Source organism: Eleutherodactylus coqui, chromosome 5, assembly GCF_035609145.1.
Source record: "Eleutherodactylus coqui strain aEleCoq1 chromosome 5, aEleCoq1.hap1, whole genome shotgun sequence".
Taxonomy (NCBI): Eukaryota; Metazoa; Chordata; class Amphibia; order Anura; family Eleutherodactylidae; genus Eleutherodactylus; species Eleutherodactylus coqui.
The window spans coordinates 145,639,687-145,660,961 of NC_089841.1; the positions used below are offsets into that span (position 1 = coordinate 145,639,687).

Here is a 21,275-nt window from a genome sequence, read left to right on the forward strand (position 1 = left end):
CTGCAAAGCATCACAATGCGGTGTCATGCAGGAAAACATCACAAGTGTGAATTGAATTCAAAAGAAGGAGTTTCATGTTTGTGTGTCTCGCAATGCACAAATCTCACACGATTTTCTCACCAATTTGAAGGCACTCTTAGGGCTTATACCCACTGGTGATAGTTTTTCCAGCAATGAGAGAGTGAGTGAAAAAACACAAGACTGTATAACCAACGGTTTCATTCTCATTTGCATGGTGTTCACTAAAGCTTCGCAGCGCTAAGAAAAACCTGCAATATCACCCATTGTTTTCAATGAGGCTAGTGGCAGCAGTGCTGGCCCAATTGAAATCAATAGGAGTAGATCGCAAAGCAGGCTAGGAAACCCCCAGAGAGGGAAGCAGAGCAACAGGGATCTTACATCTCTCCCCATATTTGGATAGATAGGGGGTAGGGACTTTCCCAGGGCTTCCCCTAGAGCAGGGGCAAGGCTAGAAGGGTTATCATAGTGATCCCCTCTAGCCAAATGAGGAGGTGGAGATAGGAGGCAGATCCTGCTAGCCCCAATCCTTCACTTTGCTAGAGAGGGACACTATAACCCCTCTCTCCAAAAATGGGGAGATATAAGAGATCCCGTTGCTCTGCCCACCTTGCGATCTTCTATTGACTTCAATGGGGCTGGTGCTGCTGCTGGCCCAATTGAAAACAATGGGCGATACCGCAATTTTTAAAAAATTTTTTTTTATCGCTACGAGGCTTGAGTGAAAACATTGCAAATGAGAATGAGGCCATTGGTTTCATAATCATACGTTTTCACTCACTATCGCATCGCTGCAAAGTCTGTTGCCAGTGGGTACGAGCCCTTAGAGGGATATTCCCATCTCAGCTTTTCATTACAGATGGGAAACATCTGCTATGGCCATTGGCCCCCAGCCACAGCCTACTGGGTTTTTCCAGCCATGATAAACAGATGGGAATATCACTTTAAGAGCTGCATCTCAGCTCACAGAATTGTGTTTAGAAGTTGTAAATGCTTTTATTGCCGGATGGTTCGAATGTGAACGATAATTGTTTAATGTAACAGCGAACGAACAACGAACGATAACATGAAAACAGTTGGCTCTTTCGCTAATCGTTCTCATTCACTTCTACAGTCAACGACTGAATGATTTAGCGAGTGAATGGTTCATCTGCCTGGACAAACAGGCGGCACGGCTGAACTGGCAGTTTGCTTGCATGAGCTATAAATCAGATAGGGCCTTTTTAGGGGGGAAAAAAAAAAGAGGAAGCCTATAATGACTCATCTGTACTAGAAGTAAACAGGAGCACAAGCTGAAGAAAGTGTCTTCTTCATACAATGTATAGATAAGGAAAACGAAAACACTTAAGTGCTGAACTTTATTCTGCTGAAACATGTGACAAGGAGTAAAAATAAAAAAACAAAACCACAGGCTTGTGCAATGCTATATAGTCGCCGTTAGATATTACAACTACCAACAAGCTTTTTAAAGTTTACCAAAAGTAATGAAGGATAGGCTGAGGACACTCAAAGTGATGGGCTACAGGGAAACTCAGAAAATACAATCCGAAGGGCTTATTCACATGGGCAAGTGTAATATCAGGGCGAGAAACTTTGCCTGAAATCACATATGCAAATGTGTTTTTCACACCAATGTGAAGCATTGGATTCTAAATCACATTGCTTTTGCGAAGTTGCGATCCTCACACATGACTTCAATGGGAAACCCTGCATTACACATCACACAGCCTGCAAGTGCCATGCAATGGCTTTTAAAGGTACTATTGTAAACAATGGGTGCGGCGTTCTAAAAATGCTACGAGAAAAATAAAGAGCCGCTCACTATTCCATGATGGAATGATACGAAGTCACTGCACAAGCCAGCCTACAATGTCTTTATGGGTATTAGTGCATCTTGAGGCCACCAGGAAGTCCATAGATTGGCAGCAGGTCCTTGCAGCCCAAGCTCATGCAGCGGCTACCGTCCATCGACCTAGTCACCTCTGTTCCACCCGGCGCAGCTGTGGAGGCAGAGAGCTGCGTGGCATCTATCATTTATGTCAGCGATGGAGGGTTAGGGTGAGGGGGTAAGTATCAGTTAGCCCTAAACTTTTAATATAAGGCTAACTGTTACACTGACCCCTCACCCTAACCCTCCATCCCTGACATAAAGACAGCACGCTGCTCTTCCCCGCCCCCGCTGCTGCTCCCCCTGCGGACGAAGCAGATGGGAGCGCATTGAGTGGAGTCCCTGCTGCTATCGCTCACCCTCTACCGCCAGTGTAGTATCGTGCTGCCACTCCCCCCGCGGCCAAAGCAGCTGGGAGCGGTGTAACTGTTGTCACCACTGGTGTCCCCGGGTGGCACTCCTGCACCCCTGGCAGAGTTGCCTCCCCCTTGCGGTCCCCCTAAGGGCCAAGCAGGCAGGAGTGCTGTCAGTGGTGTCCCCACTTAAGTCCAGCACTCTTGGTCTCAGGGGAAGTGGACACGGGAGGCAAAGCAGGCGGGAGCACTGTCACTCAGGTCGCCAGCTCACTCCTCCTGCAGTATGTCTCGCTTCAGCTCCCCAGGGCTGTACGTGCCGTCCACAGCTACTAGGTCCTTCCAGGACCTTTGCTTCTTGATCCTATTGGGAGCTGGGGATGTAACGGGGGCGTTCCTCCTGTCAAACCCCTAGCTTCCGATGCAGTCAAGATACGCTAATACCACCTTTATGTTTAGACATGCTGACAGACAGAACTGGCCATCTATTATACATCAGATGGGTTCACTAGGTCTGACCGGTTATAGATTACAATTGTACCTATAACCCAAGGACCCAGACCCACCACTAGGCTCTGAACCTCAGACTGCATTACTAGTACCCAGCTGCTATAACAGTATCATACAAAGTTGGCTAAACCTACACTACTCCATTTTCATGACACATAAGCATATATGTTAGTCTCCTGAAAGGGCCTAGGCTATATGAATAAAAATATACAGACTTCTAAAAATGTAGAACACCTACATGCCTTAGAGTGGTGCCACTTGTCCCACAAAAAAAACAAGTCCTTAAAGGGGTTGTCTCGTGAAATCAAGTGGGGTTCAGCACTTCTGTATGGCCATATTAATGCACATCGTGCATTAATTATGAGCCATACAGAAGTTATTCACTTACCTGCTCCGTTGCTAGCGTCCCCGTTGCCATGGATCTGTCTAAATTCGCTGTCTTCTGGCGTTTTTAGACGCGCTTGCGCAGTCCGGTCTTCTCCCTGGTGAACGGGGCCGCTCGTGCCGGAGAGCTGGTCCTCGTAGCTCCGCCCCGTCATGTGTGCCGATTCCAGCCAATCAGGAGGCTGGAATTGGCAATGGACCGCACAGAGCCCACGGTGCACCATGGGAGAAGACCCACGGTGCATCGTGGGTGAAGATCCCGGCGGCCATCTTGGTAAAGGAAGAAAGAAGTCGCCGCAGCGCGGGGATTCGGGTAAGTAATAAACTTTTTTATTTTTTTTTAACCCATCCCTTGGGTTTGTCTCGCGCCGAACGGGGGGGGCCTATTGAATAAAAAAAAAACGTTTCGGCGTGAGACAACCCCTTTAAACAGCTCTGACTCTTAGTGACAAAACAGTCTGGTCACCAAGGTGTTCAAGTGGCAATTTGTAGAAAAAGGGCAAAAATTTTTTTAATTTTTTTAAATGCACTCTTTTTTTTACAGCTGACTGGTGCAAATTTTCAAACCAAAATTCTGGCACAAATGCATTTGTGAATTCCTCCTATGCCTACTAAAGAAATGTTTGACGTAGCAGAAAGGAAATCCAATCCCCTTAGCCAAAAGTCCTACAGTTACATATACTGTAGCCAAGATTTTATACTATACAGTTAGCCTATTACTGTTATAAAACCAGATGAGACGAGGGGGCCTAGCCAATCCAAACAATAGTTTCATTCACAAATTTGTTACAAATCCTTGGAGTATTAAGCACATGGTAGAGCTCACAACGAGAAAACAAAAATCTTACGTTATAAGATGTGCAGTCATGCCTACAAGTCCCAAGGCAGATGGAGCCCATCTTGTCCTGTAAACCTGCTTCATTTAAAGAGTCACTAGATAAAGCGTTGTACCGCCTCACCATGCAAGCAAACAATGGGACATCGTCTGGGCTGCTAATTACCACAGCTTTGCAGCCTTAAAGGAGTGCGGGAGTGTAGATTAATAGGGTTGACTATAATTGGTTCTGACAACAGGACACCAGAAGCTACAAATGTAGGTCACGCACTGAAAGGCCAACAGACAAAAACACTGACATTCAGGGAGACTCGAATGATCCATGTAAAATTGGCGATAGTTATGACTGTGCCCATGTGTAAATCTGTAGCTGTTCACACCTTTATAGATACAGAAAAAGGTTAGCCGATTGTTTAAATTCAGCTATATAGACAGATAGGAAATGGTCAATGTATTTCCAGAAAGTGGTGGCATGAGAAAGCTTAGATTAAAGAAACTACATAAGAATTGTATTGTAGGTGCTTGATGGAAAGATCAGAGATTCCATCCTCAGCCCTACACTATTGCTGAAGGGTCTGTAAGCATTTTTAAATTACATTTTCTGGTTGATTTGTCACATTTTATTTTGGGAAGATGTCGTCCCCCATCCCCCAGGCAGAACAGTTGCTCTAGCCTAAAGATCGGGAATAGGTGTAATTAGTTGTCTATAGGTTCCAGCAAAGTTGCAGTTGGCCCATTATTCTAAAAGCAGTACAACAATAACTCAGCCTCCTGAAGAGCAGCTCAGATGCAGTTGGGCTGTCGAGTCAATTAACCCTTCAGTGTCTGGAATAGTTCAGGGTGTTTTTACACTGAACAATCAGTTTGTTCATGGAGTCCGTTTACACAGGCAGATAAATTGTTCGCTCACAAATGGTTTACATTTCACTTAACCAGCAATTGAGAATGGCTAAATGATCGCTGCCTGTGTAAAATGGATGAACCAGATGTGGACAGATTCCCAGTTGTTGGCTGCGTTTACACTGAAAGATTGTTGTTCAATGCAAACAATCCCATGATTTTTTTTTTAACGATATTTGTTTCGTGTAGAAGCACCTCTAGGCCGGATTCACACAAATGGATTTGCGTAGGAAAACTTTGCATGTGCAACACACAGAAAATAGAACCCACAGGATAGGGGGAACTTGTGATTGGTAGTGGGGTACCATCACGGAGACTCCACACCTGAGATTATGGCAGTGGCAGACACATGCACACCTCTTCTGCACTCACTTAAATAGTACCACTGGAAATAGCCCAATTTGAGTGCTCAGCTACCTCTCTTGCTCCTTGTGATACAACTAAGTACATAGTAGTGACACATCACAAGACCACAGCAGTCAGTTGCAGGCCACCACAGTAATGGCACATTGATCGGCAAGGATTGGACACACTGGCAGCATAGGACAGTAGTGTGGTGTGTAGAACTACATTGAGGTAATTAAGAATTAGAAAGAGTTTTGGAAAGCCTCATACTTACCGTATGGGTCACCTGCCTCCCAAAACACAAAGAATAAAAATATCAACAAATTCCAGACAGAAGCCAATAGACTGTCTCCTAGACCACGCACCAAGCAGTGGAATCATGAACCATTTAATTCCTGGTATTATAAAGTACACCAAACTGCCAATGGTGTCACTTTAACCAAGAAAGTTTGCATCCAACTACTTTACTAGCATGTACAGATGCCAGGAGACAAGATAAGGGGTATTCTGGTAACATGCAGTTACTCCCCATTCATAACTAGATGATCAGTAGGGATTCCCCAATGCCAACAGGGAGTCCCATTAACACCACTTGCATTACAGCTCTGACCAAAGGGACATCACTTTGAACGGAGATCTGGTCACACATGTACACCATCACTCCATCCATGTCAATGGGGTTGACGCAGCTAGCCAAGAACCGCGATTGGCCATTTCCATCAGTCCATTGAAGTGAATGGAGCGGTGCTGCACAAGTACCACCAGCTGTCCATTCACAGCAATATCGCTTCTCTGACCAAAGTGGGGCAAACAGGACCCCACACCTTCATTCGCAGAGTCAGTGGGGATTCCAGTGATTAGATTAGAACACACACACACACTTTGGGGAGGGGTGAAAGCCAGCTATTCCATACTTGCTTAAACAGGAGTTAGCTTCCAGCATCACATTCTTTCGATGTTGTCACTTAGTTTTCTTTTCAAGTTATTAGAAAAATCTTGCTCTCCTCTTAAGGCTGATTTAGACAAAGATTCTCACTCAAAGCAGTCTTGAGCGACAATCTGTGTGTCTGACATCATGCAGTTTTCATTAAGCAGTCGCTGATCTTTCAGCCTGCTGAAAGATTGATCAGCCTTATCAGGAGTTCAGAGCGATATAGATGATAGTCTTGTTTCAACGGTATCCCGCTCCCTGATCACAGGCAGGGTATGAAGAACACAGTGGTCCAGTTGTGTTCTTCATACTCCACACAGAGCACACAGCTGTATACCAGCTGAGCACTCCATGCACAGCTGGGGTCCGAAGAACACAGCCATCCAGCTGTGTTCTGCATACCCTACTCAGAGTGCACAGCTGTATACCAGCTGAGCACAGACCAGACAACAGCTGGATACAGAAGACAAGCCGCCCCACTTGTCTTCTGCATACCCCGCTCGAGGCACAAAAGGATCGCTCGACGTTTGAGGGATCACCTAGCCCTCTAAATGCACACAATTATCGCTCAAGACATCTTTTGAGTGATAATCGTTGTGCCCAAACCAGGCTTATGTGTCTACTGGTTAGTATTTTGCAGGTTTCTACAAGCCTTCATTACTCACTTGCACCCTTACAGTAGATGTACATGATACTGAAGTGTAAAATACTACCCCAACTACTTCAAGTGTCTGCAAACCTATTAATCCACCAGGAGGAAAAAAAAAAAACTAAACAAAGTAAATTGAGCTATAGACTGTACCCAGATACTACCTAGTTAGAGGAGGACGTTCAGCTGTGAGCTCTTCTCCCTGCTGAATAGCTGTACTGTTTTGCAGTCACTTGGCTTAAAGGGACCAAAATGGGTTGTAAACTACTGCAGCTCTAACTAGACAATCACAATGATACATGGTCATTCCCAGACAAACTCAATAAAGTTATCAGTCATGTTTCCTAATCTATTGTATCGATATGAAAAGAGCAACAGATATACAGAATTAAAGTTATCCAAATAGACTTACATGTATCTTTCCATTAGGAAGTTCAAGTTTCTATTGAAAAAAAGTCATAAGCATTTGGGTCAGTTTATCTAACCTTTGGCACACAGACTGGTCAGCAGAATTGTGCTGTAGGCTGCAGACCTTCGTCTCCACTGCACATTTAAAAGTTATACAAGTGTGAGTAAAGTGCAGTCCATACAAAAGATACAGCCATTTGGAAGGTGTAGAATACTATGGGCAAACTTTGCATAAGATCTTAAAGTCAAAACGTGTCACAAGTTAGAACATTTTTTGTTAGTCAGACCATAAGGCCTCATGTCCACGGGGAAAACCAGATCCGCTGCGGATTTGGGCTGCGGATGCAGTGCAGATGAGCCTTAAATTGTATTTTATCTACCGTTTACCCTTCCCCTTCACCCACTCTTGTTTCCTTTTTCTTCACTTCTGGACTCTCACCTTCTAAAAAGTCCAGATACTTTTAAGTTCATCCATAAATTCCCCGAATAACGGGACGTTTGATGATCAAGTTTCAGGGGAATGTGATTTATGATTTACGATTTGCTATGTTATGTTGTGTTCGTTTAAAAACCTGCACGGGGGGGTGGGGGGGGGGGGGTGTCAGCTGTAGGATTTGCCGAAAGATAAGATGACTGACTGCAAAATGTTCATTTCTATGCCTGTACCGTACTTCCTGATGCAGCTAATAATAAAATACTTTTGAACCATAAATTGTATTTTATTGCGTGCAGGTGACATGCGGATGCGTTTTTTTTCACGCGTATGTACGCGGATGCAATTTTTACGCTGGAGATGTTTTGCCCACTTTACCCCACCTCCTAGTACTTTCTCCACCTCCCAGCCTTGAAATCCGCAGCAGATCTCCCGCACCAATTTAATTCACATTTAATATCCGCAGCTGATCTCCCGCACCCATAGAGATCAATGGGGGCCATCCGGAGCGTGATCTGCACTTAAAATGGAGCGTTTTCTTCATGCACCGGAAATTTTTTAAATCACTTTTAAATACCATCCGCGGGTATTTATCTATTTATCTACCTGCGGGTGTCCAATGCATCCCTATGGGGCGCGGATCCACGTGCGGGAAAAACGCAGCGGATTTTAAACAATTATCCCGTAGACATGAGGCCTAAGGCCTCATGTCCACGGGGAGAAATCAGGCCCACTCCAGATTCTCCATGGAGAATCCGTAGCGGGTCTCTTCTGCCCCGTGGACATGAGGCATAAAAAGAATAAATTCACCTCTCGCCCGCTCCGGATCTTCCCTTCGCCGCGGCATCATCTTCTCTGCGTCGCGGCCGGATCTTCTTTCTTCGGCCCGGCGGATGCGCAGGGCACGTCGGTGACATGCGCCGGCCCGAAGAAAAAAAGATCCGGCCGCGACAGAGAAGATGGAGCCACGGCGAAGGGAAGAACCAGAGCGAGTGAGTAAAATCCGATTTTGGTCTCCTGCGGATCCGGACGGCTTCCATAGGCTTCAATAGAAGCCCGCGGGAGCCCCGCACGAAAATGGAGCATGGTCCAGATTTTTTCATGCTCCCATTTTTTTTAAAAATCACTTTTGACCATCCGCGGGTATTTATATACCCGCGGGTGGTCAATGCATCCCTATGGGATGCGGATCCGCGTGCAGGAGAAGAGTTAAAATCCACTGCGGATTTTAATTCTTCTTTTGCCCGTGGACATGAGGCCTAAGAGTTAAAGATCTTTCCAAATGCATAACCCTTGCCCCTTAAACAGGGTCTGTCCCAGTTCAGTATAGTTAAAGGAGTTTTCCAGGAGCAAAGCTATTGGTGAACCATCTTCAGTATAGCTCATCAATAGCAGATTGACCTGATCTACCGTACAGGACCCTCGCCAATCAGCTGATCACGCACTACTGGACAGCTGGAACAGGCAAGGAGTCATTAACAGCAGTGTGGCCCAGTTAGGCATTGTGGCTTTCTGCCATTTACTGCAATGCCAAGTTGAGCCAATGCACACCAATAGCAGCCTAACAGATAGCAGGTCCAGCTCTGCTTCGGGTGACCCATCATAGGTCAGTAATAGATTTGTTCCTGGAAAACCCTTTTAAGTTATCCAAACACGTGTGGCACTGCCGAGACCCCTTGCTGATCTTGATAACGAGGGCCCAAAGTTCCCCTCTACAGTCACTTTTTGGCAGTCAGTGATTGCAAAATAAATGGAGAACTTATCTAGCATGCATGGTCAGCGCTCAATTCATTTCAATGGGGCTGATGGAAATATCAGAGCACTTTCTGCTCTGCTATCTCCACAGTCCCACTGAAAATGAATGGAACAGAGTGCTTGTGCAACTACTGGGAGTGCAGTACAAAGGATGTGGACATGGGATGACAGACACCCCCTCCCACCCCCCATGGTTGGGATTGGTGAAGGTCTCAGCAGTGAGACTTCCACTGATCAGCAGATACTTGGAATTCAGGTACAGCCCCTTTAAGATCCTAAAGTAATTTGGCTTTTAGGGAAAGTTTTGGTTAGGAACAAATTATGCACAAAGTTAGTGGAACTTGAGGACTCCATTTCAAACAATAAGGACACACACGCGTTTAGAAAACAGTGCACGCAATTGCTGCACTTTTATGACGATGTCGAGCAGCGGTTCTGAACGCATGTCAGTGTGTGACAGCGCTCTTTAACACATCATTGTGATGAGCTGTGTTAAACGTGTAAATGCACAAAAATAGCAGACAGCACTTGAAAATCGTGGGGTTAAATGCTGCATTTGAGTGCAGGGCTGCGGGGCCCCATTGAGAATCAATAGAAGTGGTGTACCACGATTAGCGCTGCGCTTGGGATTTGGTAAGCAGCGGCCAGTGAGAGCAGCCCAAGGGTTTGTGAACACAGTGGAATCCAACATGAACGTTTACACGTGAATTCCACCTCAGTCTGCAGCTAAGGGCCCTTTTACACGGAATCAGTCAGATTCTCACTACTCCCAGGGATCTGAATGGGAACGTTCAGTGTAAAGGCTGCCAGCAAATAAAAATCATTTGTTCACTTATTTGCCGTTCAGTTTAGACAGGCATAAAGATCAACAACGATTGGTCCGTGTAAACAGACAGTTTATTTAAAAAAAAACAAAGAAAAAAAACACGTCACTTACAGCTCCTTGCAAGCAGTGTTCACAAGAGCAGGAGGATCACGTTGTAACACAAGGGGTACGGAGGAAAATAAACTCCTTCCAGGTGGTTTCCACTCTCCGTTGTGCCGTGATCTAATTCTCCTTTTTAGGTAAAAATATGTACGGTGAGCAGACCTACTGATGTACAGCAGGCCCATTCATTCAAGGTAATAGACTATTGCACCACCACACCCCAGTGATCACATGCCATTGACTTGTGGGTGAATGGGGTCTGACATCAAGAATGAGTGACCGCTGGCTCCTCAGACGGGCAGGTTTTCTACACGTGTGGTTTCTGTAATATGAAAACACAGCCCGAAATCCTGTCACTGACTGTCTTCCATGGAGTTTGACCATGCCTGACCATTACAGAGCGGTTTAGATTACATATGGAAAGCTACCATTTATGTCTCCGCTGCAGGCCCTGCATAGCACAGCCATGGAAGGAGGCCCTTTACCAGGTTTAGCCCATTAGACTAACACTAGTGCGAAGAACTCGTGCCATTACAAGGCGTGACGTTATTACAGCATCTGAAACCTGTTTTTTTTGGATTATGTAAAGCACTGACGCTGCATCTCACCATTATGGTGTGATCACTCAGGGGTGTGCAGAATCTGTATACATTATCACGTCATGAGACTGAAGAGGGTGCTGAGCCACCCACGGTCTCAGAATACAGTGTCACATCTATGGAGGCTGCCCTTGGATAATGTAGAGTAGGTCTGTCTAATCAATCTTGTTTGCTCTCCTCAGCTGTCTCAAAGATCTGAGCTTCACTTTATCGCTGTTTATTTAGCCTACCAAACTTTTGATAGGAAGCAGGTTTCTTTTTAAGGAGTTGTCTTGCTGTTACATAACATTCAGTGCAGAGAGCTCTTAAAAGTTAAAATGTACCCAAGGACCCGTTTACCCAGAGATAATCTGGGCCTGCCATGGCTGGGACATCCACAGTACAGAGAAAGTAAAGAGATACCCAGGGTCACTAGCTGGGGGCAGAGCTGGATTGTGCGGGATGCCAAGGCCGGAATCTGACTGCCACTAGGGTTCTGCATTGGAGCCATATGTTTGGCTCTAAAATAAGCAAAGGCTGTAAGATAAGAGGTAAACACCCCCTCCCTTCAAAAGAAAAAAAAAAAAAAAAAAAAATCACAATTATCAGATTCCATTTTTGGCACTAAATTTATGGCTCTGACAATAAGGTCACAGAGCAAATTCACTTGTTGAGAGGGGGAAATCCTATGGCAAACAACTAAACTGATTAGTTTTCACAAACAGCATGTGATTTACTTCCCTGTAGGATTATGCTGAAGTCACATGTGACTTTGGGCTAACTCAGACTACCCCAAAGGCTCCTTCACACTGGCGATCACGATTTTCTTGTGGGAAAGCCAATAGGACTTTCTAATGTTAAAGACACATAGCATGAAAATCACAAGTTTGTGCGATGCAATAAAGAGGAGGCTCCATAGGGAAATATGGGAGAAAAAAAAAAAAGGATTCTCTCACAAGCATGAAGGCACCCCAATGCATCAGACTTTTAGCCATCTGCATTACGTTTGCAGTTCCCAGCTCGACCACCGTTCTACTGACCAGAATGCAAGACATCTATATCTATATTAGCCGATGTACATTACAGTTGTCTGAATCAGCCCTTTGGCCAACTGCACATGGCTAAATGAGACATCGGGCCAAGAAACTCAGCCCAATCTTGTGCTCTGCAGTGTGTTTTATCCATGGGTGCAAGGCGATTTTAAGGCAAAATCTTCACTTCAGTGAGTTTGCAATCCTCTTGGACAAGTTTCACGTGCGATAGAGGAGCGGAAGGGTTTCCCATAGATTTCAATGGGAACCACCACATCGCACAGCATGACAGACCCATGCAGAGTATTTAACGTCCCATTAAAAACAAGAGGCGATGCGTTTAAAAGGACCTTGAAACAAATGGGACACGCCACTTTCTTTTCCTCACAGCATCGCTCATGTGTAAGACTCCATTCAGAAGAATAGCGTTCATATTCGCGCACGTTTTTTGCGTCTTCCAGTATGCAAGATTCTCGCTTGTGTGACACCAGCCTTAGGCGGTGTGCTATATTGCAGTAGGATTTGGTCATCCCTTACCTTTTCTCTTGCATGTGGGCGAGTCATGTGTGAGACTGGTCACCGTGTCTCACTTTGTACCCCTAAGTTGCTGCTGCAGGGAAATGTATTACATGGTGGCCTTTCAGACAAACATCAACCCTTGCAAAGAAGGGCGCCTCAGGACTGCCAGGGCAGCGCTCCGTTCTGGCTCACAATGGAGTCCGTATGCCCCAAGACATTTAAGGTCAATAAACTCAATCAAGTATTATCGTTACAAATACCAAACTAAAAAAAGTTAATGAGGCGTCTGCTTATCTTGTGAAAGAACCAGAGTGCTCTGGTTGGCGGCACATCTCCCTTGTAAGCAAGAGCTGTGCAGACAACCCATGTCAGCTCTGCGGGAATGAACGAGGAGTCCGTATGGGCCCTGTAAAGGTCTGGCAGCCAACTGCCAATGTCACTGACCAGCACTCGTCAACCGATGCAAATTGCCCCGTATCAAGAACCCTTAGTGCCCTATAAATTAAAGGTTAGGCTACCTTCACATATCATAATATGTAAATCAAGAAGAAGCGATGCAAATCTCCTCATTGTACTTTATATCTGCGTAGGTTTCACCAACCACTACAGATGCAAAATATGGTTGTATGAAAGTGCCCTTAATTTAGATACATTCACATATGGTGTATAAACTGCTTATGTTCCACTGTGGGCATTGTGCGTAAAAAACAGACCACCTATACAAGTAACATGAATGAGATTGTACATCCTGAGCTCATCACATTAGGTTCTGGCATTTCACACCAACAAGCGGCGTGAAGCCTGCAGTGGAAGACAAACCCATGTGGGCACACCCTTGTAGTGATGCCAGACACCTCAACATCGAGTCAAAGCCGTGCCACCAACGCTGATACATGTCCCTCATGAACCTGTTGACAGAGGCATTTCTATTCTTCCTGCACCGCATTGCGTGGAATATCCTCACATCTTCGGCTGCACGGATGGACTTTGTCTACATTTCCACAATAATCAGTAAGAAACTATAAAATCAAGCTGACCTTTATCTGATGTGGAGATTAATGGCAATAGGAGATAATTAGAAGAATCCGATATATTGTAATAAGTATTTATAGAGGGAGAACAGGATCACAGATTATAACTGCTGAGCAATGGGCACACTTATCCAAGTCCAAAGTCACTCAAGAAAGTCAAGTTCTGATGAGCCCTTCACATATAGCAGCCAGCACAGAGGATGCAGGAGACTTTACAGTCAAAAAGTAAATCTAGCACCTAGAAAGTTGTCCTTTTCATGCAAAACTTGGCAAACAGTTACATCTTAGGCAGATATGGAAATATTTATAGTTGTGGTGATTAGATGAACGCTCTTGCTACCCAAGGCCCTAAAAGTGGTTCCACCCTTGGCCTATAAAGAGGCTCTTAGAGGCTACTTGTATGTATTAGACCTCCTTCTGCTTGTGTAGAACTTGTTGACCACTAGACGCCTCTACGAAGTAATTGAAGAGATTTCGCCCAGTTTACTGAGCCTGAGGGGGTGCATTATTAAAAGAGAAGCTGGATGGTTGTATTGATGAATTGTCCATCACCTGGGCTATTCTGATCAGACTGTTATCGTTATGTCTAACTGCACTAACACCGTGCAGTTTTTGTTAAGCAGTCACTGGTGGTTGTCTTTCAGCCTGCTGAAAGACAATGATCAGCCTTATCAGAAGTTCATAGTGGGATACAGCTGATACTATCGTTTCAACTGTATCCTGCTTGCTGAACACAGGTGGGTTATGAAGAACACAGCTGTGTTCTTCATACTCTGCATGGAGCACACAGCTGTATACCAGCTGAGCACTCCGTGAACAGCCAGGGTATATAGAATACAGCGGTACAGCTGTGTTCTGCATATCCTGCTCGGAGGATAACAGCCGGGTACTCCGAGCAGAGAACAGCTGGATGCAGAAGACAAGTGACTCCGCTTGTCTTCTGTATACCCGCTCAGAGCGCTCGCTCAATGTTTGAGCGATCACCTTGCACTTAAAGGCACACAACGATTATCGCTCAAAAGACATCTTTTGAGCGATAATCGGTGTGTCTAAATGGGCCTTTAGAAGGTGTTGGGACAAGTGTATGCGCGAGGGCACAAGGCAACCGGGCTTAGGACTTGCTTGACAGATCACCAGTGTAGAAGATCGTCCAACAAACAGCTCCAACTGTTTCACTACCTGCCATCCAGACACAGGTGGCATCATTGTTACAGGCCCCTGTGTGTCGGAATCATTTCCAGGCTCTTAGCTGATGGAGATTTAGTCTCAAGTGGCCCATTATGTGTACTGCCTTTGAGTTATCGCCAATAGAACATGTATGGGATGCCAACTTTGCCAGCTTATGAGTTTGCACGATGTAGAACACAAGGTCCCCACCTAGCCCACTGCCTCATTTTGTGGCATTCCATTCACCGGTGGTGGCAGTGAAGTCTGACCGCTGACCTCTCCCCCTGGCACCGTGTTCTATGCATTGCAGACACCAAGGGGAGAGGTCAGCGGTCAAAGACTGCACTGTTGCCACTGGATCAGACCTGCAGCCTAGGTGAGTGGAATGCCTGCAGGCATGTCATCCAGCCAGAGGCCAATAGGGGGAGCATGTCGCTATTACTATTGAAATACTATGGGGGGGGGGGGGGGGTTACCTACTACTGGGGCTGACGTAGGTGGCCCCAGTAGTAATAGGGAAACTTCCTACTGGAGCCACTATGGGGGAAGGTCACTATAACTAGGGTCACTTACTGCTTCCACTGTGGGGGTCACCATTAGGGCCCATTCACATGGCCACAAGCACATTTCAGTTGCAGAAGTAGGCTGTGTAGTTGAGCAACAGAAGAAAAAAAAAAAAAAAAAAAGCTTACACCTGCGGTTTTTAGATGCTCCATCAAGTTTTCTGTGTGCAGACACTGTGTGGGCCTATCACTACAATGACCTACTGCGGTCCGTAATACGCACCAAAATAAGTCATGATGCATATTTCATGGGCTCGCATGTTATGTGAAAATGTAAGTTCATGTGAATGAGCCCATCGAAAAAGTAATGGATTCTAGTCACCAAGTAGAACGTGCTCAAAAATTGCACGTGAAACCCTGCGCTAATACGAACCAGTGAGCAAGTCCTAACCATCCAGTCTGACCATCAGCCCTTTAAAAAGGCAGCTAGAAGACTGATGTGGCCCCCAGTGAAGAGGAGTTTGACACCCCCGATTTAGAGGCTCCGTTAAAGCCAATGTGGACCGATATGCTGCAGGATATCATATGGAAACCGTATGCCTTCATACTAGCCCCTATCACATCTTGTATCCAAGCTAGAGGTGGTACAACAGGGTACTAGAGCCTCCATGCCCATCTGTATCACATCATGTATCCAAGCTAGAGGCGGTACAACAGGGTACTAGAGCCTCCATGCCCATCTGTACCACATCTTGTATCCAAGCTAGAGGTGGTACAACAGGGTACTAGAGTCTCCATGCCCATCTGTATCACATCATGTATCCAAGCTAGAGGCGGTACATCAGGATACTAGAGCCTCCATGCCCGCCTGTATCACATCTTGTATCCAAGCTAGAGGCAGTACAACAGGGTACTAGAGCCTCCATGCCCCCCTGTATCACATCTTGTATCCAAGCTAGAGGCGGTACAACAGGGTACTAGAGCCTCCATGCCCGCCTGTATCACATCTTGTATCCAAGCTAGAGGCGGTACATCAGGGTACTAGAGCCTCCGTGCCCATCTGTATCACATCTTGTATCCAAGCTAGAGGCGGTACAACAGGGTACTAGAGCCTCCATGCCCACCCATGTTATATCTAGTATCCAAGCTGGAGGCAGTACAACAGGGTACTAGAGCCTCCCTTCATGTGGTTAGTTTTCTGTAATAAATCACTTATCAGTGTTACAATCACACAGAAAGTTTCGTTCCAACTTCTAGGGGAGGGAGGGGGCTGACAATGAGAGCACACACACACACACACACACACACACGTTTCCTTCGCACTGGTCCCCCTCAGTAACTAGTTACTAGACTGCCAGCAGGTCCCGCAGCCCCCCGGCACACCACCCCCTGTCCCCGGCACACCACCCCCCTGTGCCCGCGGTGACCTCGGGATGCGGACGTGTCGCTGTACGTGGAGGGGCTGGCAGCCGCCTGCGCTCACCGCTGCCCCCGGCCATGTGACCCTCCCCCAGCACGGGGGGCACCCACCGGCTCACCACTTACCTTCTCCACTTGTTGCTTTATGATGACCGGGACCATGAAGACGAGCACAGCCCCCAGCACCACGAGCAGCAGGCCGAGCGCCCCGAGGATGATGGGCTTCTTGCTGCCGCTGGCCATGTCCGTCAGGCTGTCCTGCTGCTCCGGGATACGCGCTCCTCCAGCCCGGCGGACATCCTCGCAGCCCGTTTTATTCGGAGGGGCAGGTAAGAGCCCGCCCTGTCAGATTACCCAAACTCACCCCATACTACAGCCTGCCATGGTGTCAGCGGGACTCCACCCGGAGGAGGGGCCGCCACGGCCAGCCCAACATGTGCGGCTGCGGTTATGGAGCGGTTGTCAGTGCGCGGGGGTGATAGCAGACGTCCCGTCACACTGCCGCACCGTCTGCACCCCTACCGCCGTGTAACCGCCGGACAGCCCTAATAGCCTGTGTGCCTGTACACAAGTGTTCCGGACCCCGCTGTACACAGCTGTGTGTTCGCTACTATGTACTACTGTGTACTCGCTGATGCTCGCCAGCTGCTGCACCGCACGGATGCGCTGCTCTCCCCAAGTAGGTCCATAGAACAGCGCCGCCTAGTGGTTGATGAGACAACAGCCGGACCAAGTGCTCCTCAGCGAGAATGAGTGCAAATGCAGAATTATGTAACCAATGGTTTCCTTCACTTATGCAATGTTGCAATTTAAAAAAATGCAACATGTCCTATCTTTATGCGTTTTCCTTTTTTTTTTTCTTTTAAATCGCTTATGTATCCCTATGGAGCCTCCTTTTTATCGTAACGCACAAACTTGCAACATTCGTGCAGTGTGATGTGTTTTAAACATTAGAGAGGCCTATTGACATTTGTTCTAAAAAAAAGTGTGATTTTTATCGCAGGTAGCAGCAATCTGAGATTATTCCCATGAAAAAGAGAAAACAATTGTGATTTTGCCGCAATTTTCTCACGGAAAAACTTTAATGGCCGGTGTGAAGAAGCCCTTATTAGTAATGGATGTATTTACTTGGACAGTTTTTCTCCTGTTGCAAGACGGAAAAATCACACATTCTATTTTGGTGTGAGTCTCTTGAACACCACACGGACGGGGTGTCAGTGTGCTGCGATGTCAGTCACCCCCGAAAATGGCTGGCGCGACTCACTGTCACTCATGTGAATGCAACTCTAAGGCCTCTTTCATATGGGCAACATGATATCAGTGGTCCATTCAATATCTCTGCGTTTTCTCGCGGCAATATCACGATTTTGTGTCACCACAAAATCACGTGGTGCTACAAAGTCACGCGACTTTATAGCACTCTTTTGCCGAGATGTTCGGGGGGCGGGTGGGGGGAGGGTAGAAATGTAAGCTCTACCCCAAAAATAAGCCCTCGCTGCATAAAAAGACGAAAAACAAATACATCACCCAACAGCCGCGGTTCACTTCACCACGTCTTCTCTGCAGCTCCCCGACACTTGTCTTTAGTCTTCTGCCAGCTCTTCCTGGATTGGAGGTTCAAATTCCCCGCCTCCAGGAAGCGCTGACTGTGATTGGCTCTCAAACGCCATGGCTCAGCCAATCTGAGCCAGCGCTCGATGAACCAATCACAGCCATTCAATGAAAATAAATGAAACATGAGCTACAAAACCTTGGAAATCCTGTAAATACCGTCCATGGTATGATATGGGAAATCGATTCTTCCAGCACACAATTTTTAATTGGGCTGTCATAAAAAAAAAAAGCCACAATTGTGCCACTGTACGACATGCAATATACGTGGTGCAGCAAATATAACATGGTAACTTTATTCTGTGGGTCAGTGTGATTCCAAACTTATATAGTTTTTTGTTGTAGTATGTTTAAAAAAATGTTTTTGCAGGAAAAAAAATAACTTTCTGTCACCATCCTCTGACCCCTTTAACTTTTTTGTTTTTCCATTAATGGTCTTGTCTTTCGCAAGGCGACCTGTAGTTTCTCTCTGTTCCATTTTGGAGGACATATGACTTTTTGATCACTTTTTATTCATTTTTTTCTTAATGACAGGGTAACGGAAAAAAAGCACAATTCTGGTACTGTATGCTGTTTTCTGCCAGTATACACTGTGCAGGCAGACCCTGTGCACGTCTGGCTTAGGCCGTCTGCAGACGAGCGGGTCAGATCCGGCAGCGAGAAATCTCGCCGCGCGATCCGACCCCAGAGCCTGCAGGGACGAGCGCGTACTCACCCGCGCCTGGCGGCCCCGGCTCTTTGATGTGCCGGCTGCCGCACAGCCGGCGCATGCGCAGACCGGAGCCGGCGGCCAGGTGAGTGCGTGCCCCGCAGAAAATTAGAACATGCCGCGGTTTGTTTGCCGCGCGAGATTTCGCGCGGCCAAACCGCGGCCATCTGCATAGGAGTGCGTATTGTAATGCACTCCTATGCAGACTTTCAGCGGCGGAAATCCCGCGGCGGGATTTCCGCTCGTCTGCAGGCGGCCATACACATACATCGGATGTTGCCAAGTGGTTGAAGGGTTATTCCAGGCAGATACAATGTTTCACTGTTTAATTACATATAACATATATATCCACTTAAGCCCCATTTAGATGGGACGAATGTCGGGCAAACGATGCCCGACACTCGTCCCCACTCACACACGCGCCCGTGCTGCTGCTCTGGAGCTTGTATTGTTGGCTCACAGTGGGGCGGCTGGAGGAGATTTCAGTTCTCGCTCCCCCCCTCTCCATTCAGTTAGCCAGCGATACAAGCTCCCCTGGAGGGGCACAGGAGCGTGTGTGTGCGGGAACCAGTGTCGGGCATCATTTCCCCGACATTCGTGCCGTCTAAATGGGGCGTTACTAATATTGATGGTGTACTGTAATTCTATTTTACCCCTTGATATACCCGTTGTATAGCTGCGCATAGTAATAGACTGCTCTCCCTAGGCAAGGCTCAAATTAAGGTTGCCTAGTACGGAGAGAATTAATTATGTTGGGGCCCCCAAATCTCACCACATTTTGGCAACTATTTTACCATACCTTCCATTTTTCTCATTTTGGCAAAAAAGCCGCAGCCAGATTATACTTCCCAACTTCTGCAAAATGAAAAGAGGAGAAAAGCTTGCACAGCAAAATTTTTTAGGTCATGGTCCCTTTATGCTAAGTCACACCCTTTGTATCACCTCACAGTAAGGCCGCCTGCAGACAGCCGGGTCGGATAATTCTCGCAGTGGGATCCGACCCGCACTCCTGCAGCGACCAGTGCAGGTCTCACCTGCTCACGGGGCTCCGGCTCTGTGATGTGCTGGCTGCCGGCCAGATGGCACATGCGCAGAGCGGAGCCGGCCCGGCACTACTGACATTTCTGTGCAGGCCTCTGCGAGACCCGCACAGAAAAAGAGCATGCCGCAATTTGTTTTCCACGTGTGATTTCACGCGGACAAATCGCGTCTGTCTGCTTAGGATTGAGTTTTCTAACGCAATCCTATGGCAGCGTCCACGGGCGGAAATTCTTCGGGAAATCCCGCTGCAGAATTTCCGCCCGTGTGCAGGGGGCCTAAGGGTAGTTTAACACAGGCAATCACAATATTGCTAGTGCTCCAATGATAATCCAACCCTGCCCTAAGCTTCGTGCAGTGAGGACTATTACCCCCTCCCTTCGGGGGCGCTACATCAGATTTCACTGAGCTCCCTCCCCTTTGGTTCACTTCAGTGGTCACACAACCACAGGTCCCAAGTGGATGGATACAAATGTAACTGCTGGCGTGACCAAGTGGGTAGGGAGAGGATAATGCAGACGACCATGCTATTCTGTTCGGCACAAATGCTGGAAACTAACCTGGTTCAAATGGGAAGCTTATTGGTCTTCAGTTGAGCAATATTAGCCGGTGGTGCCATCCTAGTTCCCCTCTGACGGCTGTTTTCAGGGATGGAACCAGGGGACGGAGGCCTGAATGTGAACAGGTCTTTAATGTGTAAGTCTGCACTGGCTGGTGACGGGCAGAAAGGACTATTGATAGTACTGACGTCAGTTTTGTTTCTTCTTCTTTGGCCATACTGTAACTGAAGGTTAGCAGTATCGCTCCTTCCAGGCATCACACTTTTGGGGTCAGAACAGACAGAATTGTTTTTTTATTGCTTAATATTGCGTATAAACTTGTCTAAGAAAAATGTGCTTGCCCTTCATCATTGCTGACACAGTGTTACAAAATATCCCAGTAGTTCGCCTTGTGGAGGTCAGCAGCCAGGCCCGTTTCAGAGAATTCATGTTTAATCAAATTCAAATTATTGAATCTCTTTGATAACGGCATTGGTTGTTTGTTTTTTGGATTTTGTTTTTATGGTGCTCATCATGCAGTAAATGGGACATGTTAGGGCTCCTGCACCCTTTTGCATTTTTTTGTGCTTTTTTTTCACGCGATGTTGTTTTTTTTAACAAGAATGTCAATGGGACTTTCTAATGTTAAAAACGCAACGCACAAAAATCGCAAAGCACCAACTTGTGATGCGTTTTTAACATTAGTCCCATTGACAATCGCGTGGGGGGAAAAAACGCAGCGATATCGAGTTAAAAAAAACGTGCAAGAAAAAGTGTTCAGGGGCCCTAACAT

At 46.6% G+C, this 21,275-nt stretch overlaps 1 protein-coding gene across 3 annotated transcripts in view; it reads right to left on the minus strand.

The window, feature by feature from the left end:
• Positions 1–16,980, minus strand: part of SCARB1 (scavenger receptor class B member 1) — a 62,349-nt gene extending 45,369 nt beyond the window's left edge. For all 3 annotated transcript variants that reach the window (XM_066603386.1, XM_066603385.1, XM_066603384.1), the window contains exon 1: positions 16,712–16,980. In XM_066603386.1, the coding sequence (XP_066459483.1) occupies positions 16,712–16,828 (117 nt within the window). In that variant the 5' untranslated portion in view covers positions 16,829–16,980. The remainder of the gene's footprint in view (positions 1–16,711) is intronic.
• Between the last annotated feature and the right edge of the window lie 4,295 nt (positions 16,981–21,275).